Below are 19,774 nucleotides of genomic sequence, written 5' to 3' on the forward strand. Positions count from 1 at the left end.
TAAGAGGTAAAAACGTATTTTCATACACATTTGTACACAGGTATACATCAATATTTTCCATCTGTACAAAATTAGGATCCTTACCTTTGAGGTAAACATAAAATTCACCAGATAATGTAACCAAATTCTAGGCTAATACATAATAGAAACATTTGAAATAGGAAACTATTTTCAGATATACCTGATTATATGATTCCAAAAATGATTTTAAGTGAAATGTGGGATTTTAAAATCTTGTAATTAAAAATACATACTTTCTCCAAAAACAACCTTAAGTGGAAATGACTATGATGTAGAAAGTCCATAGTAGAATCCTCCTCTGTTACAATTTTAATGAATAGCAGTTTGTCGAAAATAGATATATTAACAGCATTAATATTTTTATGACATAAAACATCACTGATATAAAAATGCAAGAAAAATGTACAAGGCAAATGATGTGAGTTGGCAAAATATACAAGATAGCACGTGTGTAAGGTTGCTAAAAAAGATTTATGAAAATGACAATTCATAATCTTGTTTTCACTTTGTCAACATTCAATGATTCAATGGCCAAATACGCTGAAGGAATACACTAAAAATAAACTTATCGGGAAGGTGGTACTTTTTGAAAAATGAAGCATAATTTCTTCCCTTCTAACAAGTTTTTATGTATCACATAATTTCGTACTGCGTGAACTAGATTAACACCTAGATGATTCATACATACAACATGACGGAACTGGGCTGGGGAGAGGTGGGTTAAAGGTAACAGGAAAGAGAATAATTATGGATTAATTTAACAGTGAAACCTCTTTAGAAATATAGTGCATACTACCTTCTAGAAACAGCTCGCTCACATGCAAAAATACAACAAAGCTAAGTCAAAGAATACAAAAAATTTCAGGAAAAAAATACCACCACAATCATAAATACAATTTGTAACTCAAATTTTTTCATTTTAAATATTTGCACACTAATAAAAAAATATACAAATAGTCTGTTTTAAATGTACATTAAGAGAAAGAAATTCTTCCATGAAAATCAATATAAAAATGTGTCTTGAGGAGCGCGGTCATCTGTACAAGGCGCTGTGAAAATCAATATAAAAATGTGTCTTGAGGAGCGCGGTCATCTGTACAAGGCGCTGTGAATGTGGACTATTAAGGGAAGGCAGCTGCCAGAGTGCTCACAGTCTCTTTCGAAATGTTAAGATGAATACTTTCAAGATAGTGTAGGAACCTGTCAAAATTACAAAGAAAAATTCAATTTAACCATCAGATGAGAATACTTATTCATCTTGAAATAGCTATCTACAATGTTATTTATATAGAGCCTTTACCTTCTTTTACTTTTTCCTTGTTCTTTTAGCTTCTCAGTCCTACAAATGTTCCGAAGAGTTGGCAAGTACTCAGTTACGCTAGCTTGTCTGTTACCCAGGTTCAGAAGGGATCGGCTAGAAAATACACTTTTAATGACTGCTATCCTCTTCCAGGCACTGCTGTAAATGAAAAGTAACGCATTACTTTTGATTTTTACTGCCCAAGAAAAATGCAACAATCCCAAACTCGGCCAGCTTCTGGTCTCTGCTTCTCCTTGCTTCTGGTCTAGACTAGATTAACCAGATTCCAGGTTAACTACCTGTATCACTTTCAACACATCCCTCCCATACCGAAAAAATCCTTAATGGTTACCCGCTATCTGCCCCAGCAAATCCAAACTCCATTTCCCTGTCATTCGAGAGTCTCCTAATCTCTCGTTTTCTTCTCCGCAATCAGGCTGGTCTCCCTGTCTTATGAGAAGGTACATTATTAATATTAAGGGTTTACCGTGATCAATAAAGCCCAGCACTTTGAAATTAGTAAAAAGAAACTAATAATTTCCTCTTTATCATTTATTATTGAAAAATCAAAAGTAAAAGGACTTACTCCGAATTAGCCGCTGACTGACTGAAGTACACATTGCTGCGCTTCTGTGAAACATAAAGAGTAAGCTCCTTCGTTGGATCTCTTCCTGATTTCTTGCAAGAATTCAAGGAGGTTTCCAGTGCTTTTGAAATAGCAGACGAACACTTAGTAAAGCTGAGAGCTTCTACAGCTGCCTTTAATTCTCGAGAGCTCTGAGAAGTCCATCCATCACTGGTCTCCAGACTAAACTCATCACAAAGTCCGCTCTTCACATTTGTCCAACTGAAGTCATTTTGACCAAATTCCTTTTGTTCTCCTCCATCAGTTAAAAGAGCATCTAAGAAGGACATGTTATCCATGAACTCAGTGAGAGAATTTAAACAGTGAGAAACAAGGGCAGAACATTTCTTTTCTGCTGGTGTTTTAGGAGGACGAGGAATAGAGTCCATGTTAGGCTCTAAACATTTGTTCGGTTTCTTTGTCTCTGGATTGCTTTCTTTGTCTCTGGCTTTGCTTTCTTCTGAATTTGAGGAGGAAGATGCAGGGGAAGGGCTAAGAAATTCATTAGAGAAGCCCAATTCAGTGTCAAATAAGTCACTATCATCTAGAACTACCATCTTTTTCTTTTGTTTCTTTTTTTGTGGCTTTTTCAATGGCTTCTCTCCTTCAGAATGCTTCCTAGCAAGACACTTGATATTTTTTGTTGCTGCACTGGGGTCCACGCTTACTGATGAACCATAAAGGTTTTCTGTTTCTGGAATGATATTAACAGGTAGTGGTAGAATGAACTCAAGATTACCATATAAGAAATCTACATTCTGCTTTCGGAATTCTGTAAGAAGTTGGGTGAACTGATGCCACTCTTCTTTTGTTCTGATTTTGTGCTGAAAAACAATTTTGAACAAAGAAGTGTTAGAACACAGTTTGAACATTTTTCTACCTATACGAATACAGTGGCGCCCTTATTCTATCTGAAAAGTAATGAGTCGCTACCCTTTCATAATTTTATTAACCTATATTCCTTAAATTGATCAAACTAGTTCTGAGCCTAAAAAATAAATTTAGACTATTAATATTTGAAGAATTACATTTTCTAATAGTTTATACCCCAATTCAATAGTTAGAAGCTCATTTATTTAAAAACGACTTTTCTGAAATTGTCTTTTTAATCTGAAATCTTTCTAAATTCTAGTCTAAATCCCATAATATGCATTTAGAGCACTGACTATACGCCATTTGTCAAAGTAGTACAGTAAGTTAAAATCAGAAATCCAAAGCCTACAAAAATTACAGGGAAATTTAAGTTAAATTTAAGGGTCAAAGATAGGAGTGAGTGTTAGGAAGATGAAAAGGAATAAATATTTGATATCCCACACTAGATACTGAAAATACCTTTAGAAATGAAAGTAAATCTTCAAATGGGGAAACAATGTTCTTAAGGCCAAACAAGGTCTCAACACAGCCAGTGTCACATTTGGGAAGGTCTGTAGGACTCCTTTTAGTATTTTTAGGTTTATTTTTGGAATCAGGGCCATCTTCAGAGCAAACAAGTTGAATGTTTCTGCTATTTCCTCCTACAAAATTAATACAAGAAAATCTTGGCCATTTATATTTTTAATAAATTGTAGCAAACAATTATTTAAAATCTAAGATCCTTTGGCATCTTTTGGACTTATACTCCCATTTTGTTCTTCTCCATACATGTATTTAATTCATAAAAAGTACAATACAAACATTATTTTTAGCATATGGGGGGTAAGAGGGGTGGTCGTGGTGGGCTTACAAAACAACCCCAAAGAAAAAAGTGCAAAGGACTATGAACGGTCAAGTCACAGAAGAAATACAAATATCTAACAAACTCATAAAAAGAAGTGCAATTTCACTAGTGATCATGGAAATGCAAATTAAAATAAGATACCATTTGCTTTTCACCTTTTAAATTGGCAAAAGTAAAACAACTGGTAACCTAGTTTTCTTAGAGGTATACATTAAAAAGCCATCATAAACTATTCATGGGAACATAAATCAGGACAATTATTTTTGGGAGGGCAACATGACAATACCTATTGGAATGTAAAATGTATTCTAGCCTTTGGCCCAGCAGCCATACTTCTAGAATTCTCTCCAACAGCAGTACTCACAGATATGCTCAAGGCTATGTGTACAGATATTCACTGCATATTTTAATGACTGAGGATAATTTCAATTTTGTTTAATAAGTAACAGTTAATTAAATTATGTTACATCAATTCCCTATTATGGAATAGCATGCAGCTGTGAAAAAGACAGGGACAGAATTGTAAATACTAACAATAAATTCTCAAGTAAAAACCAGCAAATTGATTAACAGTATATATAGTGTTGCTGAGTTCTAATTAGCAGAGCTGTATTTGTACGTGGACAGACAAAGCTCTTATGCGGTGAACTTTAACAAGTGGGGAAGATCTTTTACTTTTTACTTTACATACTTCCGCACTGTTTGAAGTTCCAATGAGTATGTATCTGTGTTTTTTAAGAAAGACAGAAATAAAATGCATATAAAATCTTCAAGAAAAGAAATAATGCTATACTTAATTATTATCTTTTAAAGTTTCTGGTACAGCATCTTTTATCCAATAGTATGGCAATCGTTACTAATTTGTTTTTTACAAAAGGATATTTTCCATGTCTTATTTATCATATTTACTTCTAAGAAACAGTTAAAGGTACAACTGAATTAAACATAGGTTTGCTGCTTTGAAAAAGAAAAATATATTAAAATTTTGAACTGATCAAAGAAAAAAAAAACTTGACAGGGGATTCATATTACAGAACTTCACCTCGGTTTTATTTACATATTTGTGTATTTCCCAGAGCAGGGTCTGTAACTAGAGAACTGTAACTATGGAGCATGAAAACCACGAACTATGAACTTCTTCAGGGAAGGAACCGTGTCTTATTCATGTAAACACAGGACCTGGCATGGAGAAAGTCCTCAACAGATGTCTGTGACCTCAATTACGTAACAATGACTGAAGATCGGTAAGAAATAAAACATTTCTGAAATGATCAAGTTCTTATGAAAAATAGAATTATAGACTACAGAAGAAGCTAAAAGAGAACTTACAGTTATATAAAAATAATTTTTATATGTGGAAAGATCTACCAATGTGTTTTGGTAAGTAAAAAAAGGAAGCTAACTGCTAAATAATATCATTCTATTTGTTTATAAGAAACTATGATTATAGGGCAACTGAGTGGCTCAGTCAGTTAAGCGTCTTGATTTTGGCTGGGGTCATGATCTCAGGGTTGTGAGATCGAGCCCCGCGTCGGGCTCCATGCTCAGCACAGAGTCTGCTTGAGATTCTCTCTCCCTCTCCCTCTGCCCCTCCCGCTTGTGCACATGCTCACTCTCTAAAATAAATAAAATCTTAAAAAATAAAAAAGAAACTATGCTCATAAATGTATAAGTAACAATTTGTTCCATGTGCAGTTTAACTCTACCTACATTTAATGTTCATAAAATTTTCACCAAAGTTGACATATGTATGCTTATTTTCAACATTAACACGATACCTGGATGCTCAAAATTTTTAAAATCTTTCAGATATTTTGGTACAGCATGTCCTTTAACATAGGGTCCCACTGTAGAAATTTCTTTTATAGCAGATCAACTTACGACAAAGGGATAATGGCCTTTCTTCTAAAAATCCACCTCCACTTCTAATCCAGAATTGTAAGTAAAGGATACTTTTTCTGATATCACAAGTATTTGCAGTTAACAATGTTACAAAGTCTTTCACGTCAGTTCTACAGTTCTCAGCCAAGCAGATCATCTGTAGGTAGCTAGCAACATTCAGCTGAGAAAAAGAGAAACAGAGACAGAAAAAAAGAAACATGGTGAACTGCAGAGTTAACAGAAATACATCAGTAATACACATCTAACAGGACAAACTTCACCAAAATTCACACTATCTTAGCTCTAGAGAATGAAACTGATCTAGAAAAATATAATAAAGAAATATACTTCCAAATTAAAAATATTTTACATATACTTTAGTAACTGTATACAGTCTAAAACAGCAAGGAAACTTTTATGGGAGATTTTCCATGAACCCGGAAGCCAATTTTATTAAACCTCAAGAAATTCCCTTAAGATTATATAATGGTACAACTTGATCGGATATTTTACAGCCATTAAAACTATAAATATGAATACTATAATAATACTGATAGTTTTTAAATACCAGAGTTAGAAAATTATATAGGTGCATGCACAAATGCATAAATGTAAATAAACAAGAAACATTAGGGGAAAAAACAAAACCCATGTGATTTCTTTTTTTTTTTTAAGATTTTATTTATTTATTTGAGAGAAAGAGAGAAGCTAGAGACAGAGAGAGAGAGAGAGCACAAGGAGGGGGAGGGGAAGAGAGAGAGAGGAAGAAGTGGACTCCCCACTGAGCAGGGAGCCTGATGCAGGGCTCAATCCCAGGACCCTGGGATCATGACCTGAGCCGAAGGCTGAGCCACCCAGGTGCCCCCAAATTTTTAGTGTTCCATCAACACTGCTATAATATTTTTTTGTAAAACAACGAAACATATACTATTCTCTCCCCACTGTTTATGGAAAGATTTTTACCTTGAAAAGCTAGAACAAAATTGTATTTACATTTTGCAGATTTTACAAAATCACTAGCATTTTTACCTTAAACAAGACAATTAAAAAAAAAAGATTTCTCCTGTTAAATCTTTGACTTCACTCTATGCACGTACATTACTCCTGCACACTTCTGGGACTTCTGCTTCCCACAAACTAGGAATTCTGCTTTCAATAGTGAAGTACCCACTATCAGACAAACCTTGCCATCAGTAATAACGATAAGCTCTATAATCAACTACAAATAAATATTAAAACCAAACTATTCGAAGGCACAAGAGAGTAACCAAAAGCAGAAGACAGCTGAAGGGAAAATCAACACTTAGACAAAAAAAAATGGCCCTAGGTGAATTCCCACCCCCGCTTCGCCCCCTCTAAACTGATTTCTTAGGACAGGATGCAGCAGTGGTGGCTGAAACTCAGACAGAAACTCACAGTGTTACTGGCTTGAACCAGAGGACAGAGTTTGGGATGCCGGCAGTAGCTGGAAAGTGAGAGGGGATGCCTGTGGAAGCAGGGAGACAGAAATTCTAGCTAGAGAAGAATGCAAATCCCTGGTTGACGCCTGAACTTCCCATGTGTGGGCCTGTCTCCTAGCAGCCCAGCTAAACTAAAGAACTGAACAGAAACGTCCGCTGCTCCGTACTACAGGAGAGTACTTCCTCAGAGGAACAGAACCGAAACTAGAGTATCTACAACAAATTGTTCGCAAAATACAGGATAAAACTCTAAAACTACTACACAAAGAAACAGAAAAAGTAATTCCTCAGAGACAAGACAATCAACAGACTTAATCACAAGATGACAAAGATGGGAGACAAACCATAAGAGACTCTTTTTTTTTTTTTGTAAAGATTTTATTTATTCATTCGACAGAGATAGGGACAGCCAGCGAGAGAGGGAACACAAGCAGGGGGAGTGGGAGAGGAAGAAGCAGGCTCATAGTGGAGGAGCCTGATGTGGGGCTCGATCCCATAACGCCGGGATCACGCCCTGAGCCGAAGGCAGACGCTTAACCGCTGTGCCACCCAGGCGCCCCTATAAGAGACTCTTAATCTCAGGAAACAAACTGAGGGTTATGGCGGGGGAGGGGGATGGGGGATGGGTGGCTGGGTGATGGACACTGAGGAGGGCATGTGTTGTGGTGAGCGCTGTGTGTTGTGTAAGACTGATGAATCACAGACCTGTACCCCTGAAACAAATGATACATTATATGTTAATAATAATTTTTAAAAAAGGAAAAAAAAAAGATGAAGATGTTAGAATTAGCAGTATTTTTAACAAGCTAGTAAAACTATGCTTAAAGAAAACATGCTCATAATGAATGAGAAAGCCCAGCAGAAAAATAGAAGCCATAAAAAGAAGGAAACAGAACTTGTAAAACTAAAAACCATAGTATCAGGGGGCGCCTGGGTGGCACAGCGGTTAAGCGTCTGCCTTCGGCTCAGGGCGTGATCCGTTCTGGGATCGAGCCCCACATCAGGCTCCTCCGCTGGAAGCCTGCTTCTTCCTCTCCCACTCCCCCTGCTTGTGTTCCCTCTCTCGCTGGCTGTCTCTATCTCTGTCAAATAAATAAATAAAATCTTTAAAAAAAAAAAAAACCATAGTATCAGAATAAAAATTTTACTGGATGGGCCTCATAGAAGAATGAAGGTGGCAGAAAAAAAAGTGTCAGTAAATTTGAAGATTAATCAGTATAAATGATCAAATCAAAAGTACAAACAGAAAAAAGGTGGGGAGGGGGGAGGAGAACAGCATGCCTCAGCGGCATGTGAGACAATGTAAAATGTCTATTTGTAATTAAATTCCCAAGAGGGAAAGAGAAAATGGGCATCAAATAAATGTGAAAAAATAAGTTTAAAAATGTCCCTCATTGAAGGAATGACATATATTTATGGATTGTAGATATCCAAGAACCACAAGCAGGATAGATATGAAGAAAAATAACACGTAGGCACATCACAGGCGATTGCTGAAAACTCAAGTTAGGGGCACCTGGGTGGCTCAGGTGGTTGACTGTCTGCCTTCGGCTCAGGTCATGATTCCAGGGTCCTGGGATCAAGCCCCATGTCGGGCTCTCTGCTCAGCAGGGTGACTGCTTCTCTCTCTACCCCTTCCCCCTACTTGTGCTCTTGTGCTCTCTCTCTCATGCTCTTTCTGTCTTAAATAAATAAAATCTTAAAAAAAAGAAAGAAAGAAAGAAAGACAGACAGAAAGAAAGAAAGAAAGAAAGAAAAGAAAACTAAAGAGAGTATCTTGAAGGCATCCAGAAAATAATAACATATTACATGAGAGGAAAAAAAAAAGGTGACATAATCAGAAATCCCAGTGACCAAAAGAAAACGGAATGACATCTTTAAAGTACGGAGGCAGGGGCACCCAGCTCAGTTGGTAAAGCACAAGACTCTTGATCTCTGGGTGGTGAGTTCAAGCCCCTTGCTGGGTGTGGAGCCTACTTAAAAAAAAAGTACTAATAGAAAAACTGAGAACCCAGATTTCTATGCCAAGGGAAAATATTCTTTGAAAATGAAGTAAAAACACATTTTCAAGTAAATGAAACCTAATGTAATCCATTGCCAGTAGACTAGCTCTATAAAAATTGTTGAAATTCTTCAGTCTGAAGAGAAACAAAATCAAAGAAAAAGATCTTCAGGAAGGAACGAAGTATATTAGAAATTTTAAGTATACACGTAAACATAAAAGTCAACTTTTTATTCTCCTAATTACTTTCAAACATACACGGCTGGCTAAAGCAAAAAAAAAAAAAAAAAAAAAAGCAGAGCATTATACTGGGGAGTTTATAACGTGTAAATGCAAAACATTTGAAAACTAGCATACAAGATAGAGGGATGGTAGATGGACTGATACCTTCACAAAGTTCTTAGATTCTCTATAAATTAGTATAATACTAACATTACAGACACTATGAAAAACTGGGGCGCCTGGGTGGCTCAGTCGGTTGGGTGTCTACCTTTGGCCCGGGTCATGATCTTGGGGTCCTGGGATCAAGTCCTGGGTGGGGCTCCCTGTTCAGCAGGGAGTCTGCTTCTCCCTCTGCCTCCCACCCTCCACTCGTGGTTTCTCTCTCTCTCTCTCAAATACATAAAGAAAATCTTTTAAAAAAATATACTATGAAAAATGAAGAATGCCTATTATTTCTAAAGAAACTACTAAAATACATGTCCTAATCCACTTCAAATGCCCTGGAAACCACCCACCAACATCATTCATAAACATAGACACAAAAGTCCATAACAATATCTGAGCAAATCAAATCCAGAACTATAAAAAGACACAGCACATCCTGACCATATTAAGAATGCAAGACTGATGTGACATTCAAAAATCAATTAATATCATTTACCATATTAACAGAATTAAAAAGATAAATCATATGATTGCCTCAAAAGACAGAAAGTATCTGACAAAATTTAACACCATTCACAATAACAACACAGCTAACTGGTGAAGAGCATCTGTGAAAATCTACGGCTAGCAGCACACTTGATGGTACAAGAATGCCTACTTTAGCCCCAAATTCAGAAACAAGGCAGAGATAGTCAACAGTGTACTGAAGATTCACTGGCACTATCACAGTAACCACATTTTCTAGAGTTGTGACATGATTTATGATCAAAATTAAAACTTACAAGCGAAGGAGTACTGAAGTTAATTTCTTCAAAGCAGCCATCAAACATTAAACTGAATGTTGGATCTATAGGGAAAAAAACATTTTAAAAAACATTAAGACTACTAAATTCATTTTTCCAGTTACTTTTTCTATGAAAATATATTTCGTTGGTAATGAAAACATCATGTAAATTATAAATCATTAAGGAACTGAATTTCTGTCTTGACCTAAAGTAACTTTTGATCTTTTAATTAAACTATCATGTAACCTTTGAGTAATACGATTTATATCAATATTTTTAGAGTATAATCATATAATCACTAACAGTCAAATGAGCCATTAATTTGTAAGTAGAGTCTAACATAAACACATTTTCCTACAGAAATCCATCTCAGAGATATGCTACTGAATAAGTGCAATGAAAAATATTGGAAAACAATGTTATAATTCAGTGTTTATAATGAAAAAACAACAACAACTGTGAGTCTTAAAACTGAACACTGAATGTGGATTATTAGGAAGGTCGGCCAATTCCAGGGGCACCGGGCTGGCTCCATTGGTGGAGTGTGTGACTTTTGAGCTTGGGGTCGTGGGTTCAAGCCCCATAGTGGGTGTAGAGATTACTTAAAAATAAAATTAAAAAAAAAAAAAAAAGGAAGCTGAACCCATTCCATTAGGCTGGCTATGGCTACTAAAATATGCAATAATCCATATGGGAGTGTTCTCAGGGGGTAAGGAATGTCTAAGTTCAATAGTAAGACACTGCAGGAAGGTTGGGCTCCATAAAAAATTCTGACCAGTAACATTTGGTGATCTAATTGGAAGTATGAGAAAGAGACAAAGAGAAGGATCTGTTACCGCCCCTATCAAAACCCCTCTTCTGGAGAGTTCATAAATCTCTTTCCCTGCATTCTAGGCTGCTGTAGGCATCCTAAATATCTAATACTCAACACAGTGATTCAAAGTAGTATCCAGTTTCCACACCACTGCTATTCGCAGGGTAATATAGTAATTTTATAATTACTCAAGATTGTGAACCAATAGCAAATTTAAATAATTCTTCATTTAAAAAATGATCTAGGAGGCTCCAAATTTTAGAAAAAAAGACTTAATTTACTAGCAGACTTAAAGGACATTTCTAACTAAACGTTTCTAACTAAACATTAAAGGAACATGTCTAACTAAAATGAGAAGCTTTCTCAAATATTTTAACCAAAAGTAATTAGTTGTAAAATCACTGTTACTTACCACTGGTAGTAAGGATCACAGGTCTTTTAGTTGTTGCCATGAATGTTTTGATTGCATTCAAAAATCCAGCATCTTCTTCAAAAATGACATCAACCTAAGAGCCATTTATGAGAATACTGTATTGAGTACCAAAACATCTCCTGGATACGTTACACATACATACTAGATACACTATGTCTGTGAGACAAAAGTTTTGAACTTATGACATTTATGAACAGTATGATTCAGCCCACACTGAAAGCCTAAAATGTTTTACACTATTAAAAGTAAAAAAATAATCAAATATTAAACCAAAAAAAAGTAGTCACCTATAATTGGACAAGTATGAGTCAGAATAATTTCTACAATCACTGCACAACAATTAATAATCCTGAATTGCATTAATCATCCTTCTGAAAAATTCTTCTATGGTTCACAGTTTCATTCACTTTAAATTCAAACAGATACTTTGGGGCACCTGGGTGGCTCAGTCGGTTAAGCATCTGACTCTTGATTTCCGCTCAGGTCATGAAGGCAGGGTCCTGAGTTCAAGCCCCACGTCGGGCTCCACACTCAGGATGAAGTCTGCTTGAGATTCTCTCTCTCCCTCAGCCCCTCCCCCCACTCACGTGCTTTCTCTAAATAAATAAATAACATCTTTCAAAAAAAATTTTAAACATTCAAACAGATACAAGTATTCCTGACCTTCTTGGCTATTTTACAATACTTTATAGTAACACATACAGTAACCTTTAGAGTAAGTTCTTATTATGAGATGACACGAACACATGCCCATAAGCCTACCTCCTCAAAAAGAATGAGAGATGTTGCATTCTTCCTGTTGGGTTCCTCAGCTCCAAATTCTTTGACATTTGACCTCGTTGTGTTCGTAGCCTTAGTCTGAATAACTGGTTTTTGCTCACAAGAATTTTTTATTCCTGCATAAATAAAATATTAGTATTTTAGATAGCATCAACTTTTAATAGAACACTGGATGTTTCTGCAGAATAAACTCAAACTGAAACCCCCTATCAAAACCGAACGAGGGGTGGGAGAAAAAAACTGAAACAAAATATCAGAACTCCTATATGTAGGACCTTCAGTGTAGCTGAGGTTTAATAAAGAGCAATAGCAACTCAGGAAATATGATCATATTTTTATGGATCAGGGTCATTAGTATTAAAAACTGGCACATATATTTTGTGCATTTAATGCCTTACCTTTATTATTTTCCGGAAGTACTACTTCGTCATTATTTTTTGGCTTGGAAGACACTTTAAAATAATTTGCCAAAGTTTTAGGTGGAAGCGTTCGCTTCGGTGTGCTAGTTTGTGCTGACGGTGGAAGGAGTTTCCTTGGTGATGTGACAACTTTCTTAGGGGAGCTTAATTTTTCTGCCAAAAACAAATTCACTTAACGATAAGTATTCTAAAAGTTAAACGGATGGTAAGATTGAGTTATCCACACTCTATATGTCTACTCTTACCAGTTAAAAATGGATACAGAAATTTTCTTTCATTCTTATATGCAAATACTGTATACAAATAGTACTGTATTATTACAGTTATTCTATGATCAGAGAAGGTAAAACCAGTCATCTGGAAAAGACATTCTTTTCCCAAGAAACATACATCCTTGAGGCAAAGAATGTTCAGAATCCCTCCCTTCACTTTCTCTCCGTCTGCTTGAGTTCAGAAGAGGCTGGAGGAAAAGTGGTAACGGTACACATCGAGCACACTACAGAACACTGTTATTCAACGTCAGGTGAGCCCTGTAGTAAAGGGATACTGCAAGCGGAAAATATGTTTTTCTAGAACTGTCGTGGAGCATAGATAAAAGTTTGAAAACTAAATGGTTGATCTCTACCCTCCAGAAGCATTTATTCCGGAGCATGGAGAAATAAATCTTCTCCCCTCTAAGTGCTCTGATTCAGTCCTCATGGGTCCAAATTATTATTATTATTATTTTTTACACCCCATTTCCACGGGTCTTATCATATCCTTTGCATAGTATAGGTGTTTGAAAGCTTACTCAAAACTTCCAGTTTGCCATTTGCAACGACATGGACGGAGCTAGAGTGTATTATGCTAAATGAAATAAGTCAGTCAGAGAAAGACAAATACCGTATCATCTCACTCGTAGGTGGAATTTAAGAAGGAAAACAGATGAACTATACGAGAAGGAGGAAAAGAAAAAAAGGAGAAAGAAACAAACCATAACAGACTCTTAATGCTAGAGAACAAACTGAGGGTTGACAAGGGAAGGGATGGGGGGGGGCTAGATGGGTGATGGGGATTGAGGAGGACATGTGATGAGCACCGGGTGGTGCCCTGTATGTGAACTACCTAAAATTTAAATGAAAAAAAAAAGAAAAGAAAATTTTGAGTTTGAAAAATTATCCTAGACATCACTCCTTTATCTCATAAAAATAGGGCATTTTAACACAAGGTAAGAGGCACATAATCTTAAAATAAAAAATATTTCTTTATATTGAATAGATTTCAATTTATTAAAAAGCTCACCATTTTGTCACTATTTTTCTAATTTTGACATAGTACAAGGATTGCTTGATTATGGACTGGCATCAGTCCAAAGACTGATTTTAGAAAATACATGCTAATTTTTACTTTCAGATACTTAGTAAGTACTTGGCTAAATTTTGTCGATGTATTCTTTTCAAAGGATTTTCCACAAAAGCAATCAGCTGCAAGATTACTGGGGCTACATCAAAAGGACACAAGCCAATTCAGTCGGATTCCCACTAGTCAAAGAGCAGACAATATGAGCACAAAAAGAAAGAAAGGGTTCTGCTTCTGGCCAAGACATACATTGGATCTACACACATATCTGAAATAACAACAAAAAAAAACCTAAACGTAATAGAGGAAACAATGCTTTTCAAGACTTTGGACATCGTGCAAAAAAGGACAGTGATATACCTGAGAGACAAGAAACAAAGGTGAACCCCAGGAACTGCCTAGCTTCCTGCCTGATGAGAGAATGTCTAGGCCACAGTGAAGAAGGGGAAGCCTGTCCAGATGTTTCCTGAGCTGAGGAGATTAAAGAGGAGCCTAGAGACAGCCTAGGCAGATATCATTCATGGGGCAGAATAGTGAAGAGAAGAGAGCTCCATGGAGTGCTCCAGAAATCTGCAGAGGGTCCCTCTCAAGTCTTCAACTGAGTAGTGATCAGTAGAAAATTAGGAGAAATAATCCCCGAGGCTTACAGGGAGCTGGGAATAGTTCTTCTTCCCACTAGACAGAACAGCAGACTTCAGAATTCATGGGGCATTGGAGAGAGTACTCAGAAGGATTTTGCCCAAGTAATGGAGCAAAATTAGTCCTAAACTAAATGCTGCTATGGCCTCTCCTAAGACAACATAAAAGATCCAAAACAATCGAACTTACAGAAAAAATTGGGCATGGTAACACAGAAGATATAAACAGGACCCCAGTCCAGCTCCTAGAAATGGAAACTACAACGTGTGAAATAAAAAATATATTGGACAGCATACTGCAGAAAGTAAGATCTGTGAACTTGAGTAGTTAGAAACTATCCAAGATGAGACACAGACAGGAACTAGAAGACTGCAAACCTGAACAATCAATCATCGAGCTAGGACAACTTAGCGTTATTCACAACAGACTGTGGTATGGAAACAACCTGAGCGCCCATCCATGACTGGATCCAGACGTGGTATCTATACACAATGGAATATTACTCAGCCCTGAGAAAGGACATCCTGCTGTTTGTAACAGCATGGATGGACCTGGAGCACACTAGACTAAGTGAGGTAAGTCAGACAGAGAAACGCAAGTACTGCATGACATTACTTATATGTGGAATCTAAAAACGCCAAACTCCTGGGGCACCCGGGTGGCACAGCGGTTAAGCGTCTGCCTTCAGCTCCGGGCGTGATCCTGGCGTTACGGAATCGAGCCCCACATCAGGCTCTTCCGCTGTGAGCCTGCTTCTTCCTCTCCCACTCCCCTGCTTGTGTTCCCTCTCTCGCTGGCTGTCTCTATCTCTGTCGAATAAATAAATAAAATCTTAAAAAAAAAAAAAATTAACAGGTTGGATACCTTAAATATATACAATGTTATATGTCAAATATATTTTAGTTAAGAGAAAAAAAAACCAAAGCTTGGAATTTTCCAAATTTGATGAAAATATAAACCCATTCATACAAGAAGCTCAACAAAGCCCAACCACATGACACATGAAGAAAACTACACCATTGTACATCAAGGTCATAGTCGCTCATGACTAGTGACAAAGAGAAAAATTTAAAAGCAGCAAAGAATAATGAACACAAAGGACTGAAACACATTAAATATATACAAACCCATGAGTTCATCATAATACTAAAAAAAAAAAGTAAGCTATCCAAAAACTCATTGGACAACCTCGGAGATTACTAGGGCACCATCACTCTACGAACTGATAAATAAAAGGAAAGAATGAAGCATTTCTCATGCCTTTCCCACACAGACTGTATGTCAAAGTATCCAGACAGTTGATGAGGAGAAGTGCTTCTCAGAATTTTAACTAATAAATTCAGAAAGGCTAAGTGAATTAAAAAAATCACCCGTTTTTTAATCCTTAATGAAACAATCAGTCTACTAGATAAAGATCATTCATGACTACAAAATATTGTTAGTTAAAAGAGTGATGGGGGAACTTTATAATGGATGGATCAGCCTGAAAACAACTGAATTCACCAACCCATGTTAATATCACAAGTGTATCTTCGGCTCTGGTGCCATCCGAAGTACACAGCCTTGCCTATGCGTGTATGGCAGCCCCAAAACAGAAACTAAATCTAATCAAGCCCACGGATCTAACTGCCAGTTTACAAGTAAATAGGGAAGAGGAATATATTAACTGATACCATAAAGATACAATCAGCCAGATCCAAAATGTGAGAAATTTTATGAAAAATGACCCACGTTCTTCAACAAATAAACGGCATGAAAAGGATGAAGGAATTATTAGGGAGACTGAAAGAAATTTAAAAGACATTAATCAAATGTAAGATGTAAACCTTGTTTGGATCCAAATTTGCACAAAGCATTTGAAACAACAGAAAGCCAGAATAAGTCTGTATTAGATCAAATTAAGGTATAAAGTTAATTTCATTAGGTCTAATTATGATTACCCGGGGGACGCCTGGGTGGCTCAGTCGGTTAAGTGTCTGCCTTCGGCTCAGGTCATGATCTCAGCGTCCTGGGATGGAGCCCCGCACCAGGCTCCCTGCTCAGCAGGGGAGTCTGCTTCTCCTTCTCCCTCTGCCCCTGCTGGTGTGCTCTCTCTCACTCACTCTCTCTCAAATAAATAAATAAAATCTTAAAAAAAAAAAAAAGTCCTTATCAAGGGCGCCTGGGTGAGCTCGGTCAGAGGAGCGTGTGACTCTTGATCATGGGGTTGTGAGTTCAAGCCCCACGTTTAGTGTAGACATTACTTAAAAATAAAATCTTAATAAATATTTACATGAATAAATAAAGTCCTTCTCACTTAGAGACACCTATGAAGTACATATGGGGAAAATTATATGATGGTCTTGAGATCTGTTTTAAAACTGTACAGGAAAAAAATTAAAAAGGCGTGTGTGTGTCTGTGTGTGGGGGGGAAGATTAAAAAACGAATGGCAAAATGCTGGTTATTAAATTCTTTTTGTAGATTTTATTTTTTCGAAGATGTTATGACCTAAGGAAAATAATGTACTTACTTGGTGACTTGCCTAGGTTGTAACTATTAAAAAAACAGGGTTTTTGGGAGTTTACACCTTGCTTGTCCACTTGGTGGGACTGAGTAGCTTCCTTCAGTTGAGATAGAATTTGTCTACCACTGCGCTGAGAAGACGCATTGACTTCAAATATCTAAAAGAAGAATATACGAAAGCAAGGCAGAATGGTTGGTTTTCCTCGAATTCCAGTGTCGCTAGTACATCAGCATGCTCCCAGTGTGGCGCTTACTAACCTTGAACCCAAGCTCCTGGGCACAAGCGTACACGGCCGCGGTCTTCCCCACTCCCGTCGGCCCTGTTATAAGAACAGTATTGCAGAGGCGACTCTCCTCCTCGTCATCGGAACTGCCTTTAAAATCTATGCTATCCGACAGGTCTGAAAAATTATTCAAAGGCAAATCATCGGGTGATAATCGCTCAGGCACCAATTCTACCTCACGAAACCCAATGATCAAACCTTACAAACTTCGTACCAGTTAATGCTGGAAATTTAATTTACAAAAACTAGAAAATCAAATATAAAATACCGGTTGAGAAGCTGTGTACAAATGTTTAGCTAATCTACCTCAAAATGTCCAGGGAAATGGAGAAAATGACTCAAAATACCTTCCTGTTTCTCATCTTTTTTTCCCTTCAAATTCTGTCTTTCTTCCAATTCAGCTCTTTTCTTCCACTCTTTCAACCAACTGCCATAAGAAAATGTATGTTAATAAAAATAATTCGCAGAATAGAGATATGTCTCTGAGTCAACTAAATCGTAAAATATTTTTACATGGGCATGAATATTTTTAAGTGAAGTAATTTTTACCAAAATACACAAAACTGTACGAGCAAAGTAATTCACGGCAACATCGTTCATATTAGCTTCCAAGGGGAAAAACCTACAGGTACCTCAGTAGGAGACAAGATACACACAGTACAGTTACCTCAGAAACCAGTACAGAGCAAGCAAGTATAAAGACCTGAGGAGGCCGTGCGATGACATGAAAGATATCTAACACATGGTGCGAAGTATAAGCAGAAAGCTGAAGCTCTACTTTGGAGCTAGACTGCCCAAGGTTGACCTCCAGCGCCACCACTTTTGAGCTGTGTGACTCTGGACAAATAATTCAACCTCTGTAGGCCCATTCCTCATCTGTAAGATAAGGACAACAGTATAGTATAGTTTTAACGATTAAATGAGCTAAGAACAATGCAAGTACTTAGAATAGTGCTAGGCTCAAAGTGTTAACTATTATTATGGGTCCCTATTTCTTATACAGAATCCTTTGGACCAGGTGAGTTTTAGACTTCAAAAATTTTCAAATATTTAGAAAAGTAATTTGGTACATAGACCACATATAACACAATACCTCTAATGGGGTCTGCGGCGTGACATCCACAATCACTTAATATTTCTATTTAAAAAAATGTATGAACTCCTAGTAAGTGGGATCCATAAGAACCATAATATATAATAAAATTAACTTTTGGTTTCCAGAACTTCTTGGATGTGGGAATCATAGACAGAGGATTCTGGACCTGAATTAGTAGTAATATGATCTTATTTGTTAGGAAGGAGCTAATATATGCATACATTTTTTTCTGGAAGGTTTTAGAAAAAATCTTTAATAGTTGTTACCTCTGGAAAGTAGAAATGGGAGAAAAGAGAGAGATTTACTTTTCACATTTTTCTTAATTTTCTTTTTTTAAGATTTTACAATGTAATGTATTATGTTATAATTTCTAGATTTTACTATAAATAAAACAAACTAAGTAGTAAAACTAGATTCATAAACAATTTCTCAATTCTTTTACAAGTTTTACCAACCTATGTAACTTTTTTATAGCCAGCTCATTGCCTATGAGTTCACTGGAGTTCTGAGGTTGATACTTTTCTGTCCAAAGCATGTCTTCAACTCCAGAATCTGAAACAAAAAAAATACATTAAAACACTGCTCCTTAACATAAGTATATATTCTTAGACACTTATAGTTTTGTTTCATGTAAACAATGAATATTTATACAAGGATTTATATCTACAAAATGCCAAAAGGGGCAATTTCAAAACTTACCATTACATTTAAAATTCTTTTTTTTTATTTTAATATTTTTATTTGAGAGAGAGAGAGGGAGAAAGAACGAGCAGGGCTAGGGCAGGGACAAGCAGACTTCCCGCTGACGGGGGAGCCCGACCCAGGGCTTGATCCCAGGACCCTGAGATCATGACCTGAGCTGAAATCAGAAGCTTAACTGCCTGAGCCACCCAGGTGCCCCACATTTAAAATTCTTCATATCAAAACTCTTCCCCCTTAAAAGCTATCCACCATTGGGGCACCTGGATGATTCAGTCCAACTGAAGGATAAGCATCCAATTTTTGATCTCAGCTCAGGTCTTGATCTCAGGTTTGTGAGTTCAAGCCCCAAGTTGAGCTCCACACTGGGCATGGAGCCTATTTTTTAAAAAAGGGGGTGGGGTGCCTGGGTAGCTCAGTCGGTTAAGCATCCAACTCTTGATTTCAGCTCAGGTCATGATTTCAGGGTTGTGAGATTGAGCCCCATGTCTGGCTCTGCACTTAGAGCAGTCTATTCCTCTCCTTCCGCCCCTCCACCCCCCACGCACTGTCTCTTTCTCTCTCTCAAATAAATAAATCTTAAAAAAAAAA

General features: G+C 36.9%; 1 protein-coding gene across 1 annotated transcript in view; it reads right to left on the reverse strand.

Annotated features, from left to right (window-relative positions):
* Positions 1 to 19,774, reverse strand: part of ATAD5 (ATPase family AAA domain containing 5) — a 44,175-nt gene continuing 24,401 nt past the window's right edge. Inside the window, exons 11-23 of the mRNA XM_008695575.2 lie at positions 18,940 to 19,036; positions 17,736 to 17,815; positions 17,363 to 17,505; positions 17,112 to 17,262; positions 12,604 to 12,777; positions 12,188 to 12,321; positions 11,405 to 11,498; positions 10,176 to 10,240; positions 5,545 to 5,725; positions 3,279 to 3,460; positions 1,908 to 2,770; positions 1,322 to 1,480; positions 1 to 1,221 (exon numbers count right to left, since the gene is read on the reverse strand). Coding sequence (XP_008693797.2) covers positions 1,143 to 1,221; positions 1,322 to 1,480; positions 1,908 to 2,770; positions 3,279 to 3,460; positions 5,545 to 5,725; positions 10,176 to 10,240; positions 11,405 to 11,498; positions 12,188 to 12,321; positions 12,604 to 12,777; positions 17,112 to 17,262; positions 17,363 to 17,505; positions 17,736 to 17,815; positions 18,940 to 19,036 — 2,402 coding nt within the window. The 3' untranslated portion in view covers positions 1 to 1,142. The remainder of the gene's footprint in view (positions 1,222 to 1,321; positions 1,481 to 1,907; positions 2,771 to 3,278; positions 3,461 to 5,544; positions 5,726 to 10,175; positions 10,241 to 11,404; positions 11,499 to 12,187; positions 12,322 to 12,603; positions 12,778 to 17,111; positions 17,263 to 17,362; positions 17,506 to 17,735; positions 17,816 to 18,939; positions 19,037 to 19,774) is intronic.

This window comes from Ursus maritimus, unplaced genomic scaffold, assembly GCF_017311325.1.
Source record: "Ursus maritimus isolate PB19 unplaced genomic scaffold, ASM1731132v1 scaffold_24, whole genome shotgun sequence".
NCBI classification, from domain to species: domain Eukaryota; kingdom Metazoa; phylum Chordata; class Mammalia; order Carnivora; family Ursidae; genus Ursus; species Ursus maritimus.